Source organism: Nerophis ophidion, linkage group LG03 (assembly GCF_033978795.1).
Source record: "Nerophis ophidion isolate RoL-2023_Sa linkage group LG03, RoL_Noph_v1.0, whole genome shotgun sequence".
In the NCBI taxonomy this organism is placed as follows: Eukaryota; Metazoa; Chordata; class Actinopteri; order Syngnathiformes; family Syngnathidae; genus Nerophis; species Nerophis ophidion.
Window position 1 is genome coordinate 85,353,833 of NC_084613.1, and position 4,580 is coordinate 85,358,412.

The window sequence follows — 4,580 nt, forward strand, 5'->3', positions numbered from 1 at the left end:
GGGTCCTTTTGGCCTCGTCGGGCAGCTCCGGAATGGGTGTCCTGCCAGTCCGCAGTAGAGACAGAGGCACTGCCTGAACCTTCTCTCCCTCTCCTCTGGGCTCCACCGTCATCGCCTGCACGGACGGAGGTACGTGGCAATGTGGTCGGCAGGTAGCAGATTGGATGTCGGAGGGGAACTAGCGAAAGCCTGTGCTCTCTCTGCAGCTCGCACAATCAGTCTCTGGTCGAACGTAAGAGACAAGTCAATGAGGGCTCGGCACGAGGTAGGTCGGTCCCTCAGCTAGCCGTTCTTTATAGTCTCGCTCAGGCCTCTCCTGAAAGCACTTTGTCTCCCCACTCGCTGTCTGCTGCTAGGGTACGGAACTTGAGGGTGTAGGCCGCAACTGAGCGGGAGCCCTGTTGGAATGTGTTTAGCTAGTGTACAGTAACTTCACATTAAACCAGGCAAAGTTCAAAGTCCCCCTCGAAGGGTCTGGGGCCGGCGATTTTGGGTTCCCAGACATGAGGGGTTTCAGGTGGTGGGTGCTTCCGACGTACCAGGATCTGGCCCGGGTGGTGAAGCAGGGCTTGGATTAATGGTGTCCAATCTAGTAAAACAGCTGGCTGTGTACTCTAATTCAATAGAACGGTAAATAAAAAGAGAAATGATTTGCAAAACCTTTTCAATTTATATTTACACAACGTGACAACTTCACTGCTTTTAGGTTTTGTAGATTTTATTTTTTTGTCTTTGGGTATTCTACGGAATGTTTTTGTAAAGTTTATTTTGGACACACTTTCAGGCTTTGAGGAGACTAAAAAAAGGAGTAAATATGTGCAAGGAAGATTGTTGTCCCTTTTCTTCAAGTCCTGTTTACAGATTGGAGGAGTAATCCCGTGAGGGGTCTGAAGTCATGACGATGATGAAGAGGGTTCATGTTTTCCTTGTTTTCGCGCAGTAATAGTGAGGAGGCGGGGTTTGCGTCAATGTCACCAGGTAGTCCCCGCCCCCTGCAGGAGATTTCACTCCCATTTGAAGAAGCTGTTATTGCCAGGCAACCAGCTGATGTAGTTCCGCCCCCAGCCGTCGTCGTTGCCCTGATGGTAGCGCAGGCGCAGCGTACCGCGGATGACCAGGCGCTCCACGATGAAGGAGGCGCAGAAGCACGGCACCGCATGCTCGGCCGTGATCAGGCCCAGGAAGTTGTAGCGGAAGGCGGAGTAGTCCCAGGGGCAGGCGTAGAACTGGCGCAGCAACAGACCGGTGATCAGCTCCCACATGTACATCCACAGCGTGTAGAGGAGACAGCGCACCAACACGTGGCAGTACCCGCGCATGTACAGGTACATGCGCTCCACCACCAGGATGCACGTGCCATAGATTAAGAGCGCCCACAGGCTGGTCACGCCCGGGAACTTCCAGTCGGACTGCACGACGAACTCCCAAGCCGCCATGGACATGACCTTGCAGAAGTAGCCGTGGATGACGTAGAGGTACCAGCGGGAGAGCGCCGTCAGCTGCACGGGAGGCTGCAGGATCGTGGTCGCCATGGCTCGTCACGCCTCGGATCTGGAAGAGGAAAGAACGTCAACACTCGAGCCAAATGTTACGATTAATTACAAAATTACAGCCCTGGCAAAAAAGATCGGCAATCTACCGGGAAAAGTTACGGCTGATACCGCCTCTTCAACTTAATTGTTTTAGGTATCGAGACTGTGATACCAAGCAAACAATACATGGATATCATGACTACCGGATACTACACGACACTTTTTTGGTGTTTTGACGCTTTTTAATTTTTGCAAATTTTTTGCAACTTAACGCCAAAAAAACGGAAATGCTGATTATCGGTCCTGCTAGACACCGACCTCTATTTAATAACACGGCTTTAACATGACAACCAAATGATAAAACAAGGTGACTCGGTAAAGAATCTGGGTATTATCTTTGACCAAACTCTCTCCTTTGAGTCACACATTAAAAGCGTTACTAAAACGGCCTTCTTTCATCTCCGTAATATCGCTAAAATTCGCTCCATTTTGTCCACTAAAGACACCGAGATCATTGTCCATGCGTTTGTTACGTCTCGTCTCGATTACTGTAGCGTATTATTTTCGGGTCTCCCCATGTCTAGCATTAAAAGATTACAGTTGGTACAAAATGCGGCTGCTAGACTTTTGACAAGAACAAGAAAGTTTGATCATATTATGCCTGTACTGTATATACCTTTATATACATATATACATACATATATACCTATACTGTATATACCTTTATATACATATATACACACATATATACCTATACTGGCTCACCTGCACTGGCTTCCTGTGCACTTAAGATGTGACTTTAAGGTTTTACTACTTACGTATAAAATCCTACACAGTCTAGCTCCATCCTATCTTGCCGATTGTATTGTACCATATGTCCCGGCAAGAAATCTGTGTTCAAAAGACTCCGGCTTATTAGTGATTCCTAGAGCCCAAAAAAAGTCTGCGGGCTATAGAGCGTTTTCCGTTCGGGCTCCAGTACTCTGGAATGCCCTCCCGGTAACAGTTTGAGATGCCACCTCAGTAGAAGCATTTAAGTCTCACCTTAAAACTCATCTGTATACTCTAGCCTTTAAATAGACCTCCTTTTTAGACCAGTTGATCTGCCGCTTCTTTTCTTTTTTCTCCTATGTCCCCCCCTCCCTTGTGGAGGGGGTCCGGTCCGATGACCATTGATGAAGTACTGGCTGTCCAGAGTCAAGACCCAGGATGGACCGCTCGTCTGTGTATCGGTTGGGGACATCTCTACGCTGCTGATCCGACTCCGCTTGAGATGGTTTCCTGTGGACGGGACTCTCGCTGCTGTCTTGGATCCGCTTTGAACTGAACTCTCACGGCTGTGTTGGAGCCACTATGGATTGAACTTTCACAGTATCATGTTAGACCCGCTCGACATCCATTGCTTTCGGTCCCCTAGAGGGTGGGGGGGGGGGGTTCCCACATCTGGGGTCCTCTCCAAGGTTTCTCATAGTCAGCATTGTTACTGGCGTCCCACTGGATGTGAATTCTCCCTGCCCACTGGGTGTGAGTTTTCCTTGCCCTTTTGTGGGTTCTTCCGAGGATGTCGTAGTCGTAATGATTTGTGCAGTCCTCAAAATTGCGGTAGAGCGCAAATTTGAGTTTTGAGGTTAGGTTTTTTCATCAGACCGCAATTTTTGCCAGACCTGATGTGTGTGTCAAGTTTGGTGAGTTTCGAAGCATTTTAAGGGGGTCAAATAACAGCTCAAAGAGGCAAAAATTACATTTTTTAGGAGACTTTGCACAGGGGTTCTTTGAAGGCGCGTAAAATCAAAACCTGAAAACTTATCAAAACTCTGTTCTATACTTTTAATCAGAAGGGTTCAATCTCTCTCCTGTGCGAGTTTGAAGCCAAAACAACAAACGCACTCAGAGGAGATAATGTTTGAAGAAAGGTGACCGGTTTTTACAAAACTTTTGTTTTGAAGGGGGGATTGCAAACTTCCTGTTGATTTTTGTTGGGGGTTGTCAATCTATGAAATGTAGGTCTAAGCGAGAGCTACATAGAGGTTTTTCTTTCATGTCTCTCCGCAGTTTTGTCTGTTTTCTTCCTAGGAGCAGTTTTTTCAGTGTTTTATTCAAAAATAGCGCTAGAGCGCAATTTTGAGTTTTGGGGTTTGTTTTTTTCATTAGATCGCAATATTCGCCAGTCCTTATGTGTGCGCCAAGTTTGGTGACTTTTGAAGCATTTTAAGGGGGTCAAATTACAGCGCAGAGGCAAAAATTGCATTTTTTGCGAAAATTTTATTTTGAAGGGGTTTTTGCCAACTTCCTGTAGATTTTTGCTGAAAGAAGTGAGTGTATGAAAATTGGGTCTAAGTCAGACCTACATAGGAGTTTTTGTTTCATGTCGCTATGACATTCCTAACAGAAGTTACATGCAGTATTGTCTGTAATTTTTTCCTAGGGGGCGCTAGAGCGCAATTTTCATTTTGGGGGATTGGTTGCTTAATATGTTGGGAAAGTTTGCTATACCGACGTGTGTGTCAAATTTGGTGAGTTTTGACGCATGTTAAGGGGGTGAAATTACAGCGCATAGGTGCGGAATAATAATAAAACCTTACAGTTTCAATAGGGTCCTTGGCCAAGGACCCTAATAAGGGATTTCTACATATACTGCGTTGCGGTGGCGACTTGTAAGCGGTAGCAAATAGATAGATAGATAGATAGTACTTTATTTATTCCGTCAGGAGAGTTCCTTCAGGAAAATGACAATTTTCAGCACAATCCCATTGAAGATCAGACAAACATTACAGGGAGACAGAACAGGATCGCTGACGGGTCTGCGATGGTTTGATAATTGTAAATATACATCTCCCCTCTTAACCACGCCCCAACAACGCCCCGCCCCCAACCACACCCCTCGCCCATCCCCTGACCACACCCCCAACCCACACCTCCTGAAATCAGAGGTCTCAAGGTTGGCAAGTATGCCGGCAGGGCACGCTGGAGCCCGGCCCTAGATGGCGGCGAGGAGGCGGAGATGGCGAGCGAGCGGCGAGGCGGGGCGGGGCGTGCGGGGAGCGATGC

The 4,580-nt window shown here is 47.3% G+C and overlaps 1 protein-coding gene across 1 annotated transcript; it reads right to left on the bottom strand.

The window, feature by feature from the left end:
- Positions 1-1,004: 1,004 nt before the first annotated feature.
- Positions 1,005-1,564, bottom strand: LOC133548870 (transmembrane protein 229b-like). The gene has a single exon (XM_061893805.1). It carries the CDS (start codon positions 1,530-1,532, stop codon positions 1,005-1,007), a length of 528 nt encoding a protein of 175 aa, XP_061749789.1. The 5' UTR covers positions 1,533-1,564.
- Between the last annotated feature and the right edge of the window lie 3,016 nt (positions 1,565-4,580).

Excerpts from the sequence above, each read along its gene's own strand:
- LOC133548870 (XM_061893805.1), bottom strand. The coding sequence starts at position 1,532 with ATGGCGACCACGATCCTGCAGCCTCCCGTGCAGCTGACGGCGCTCTCC.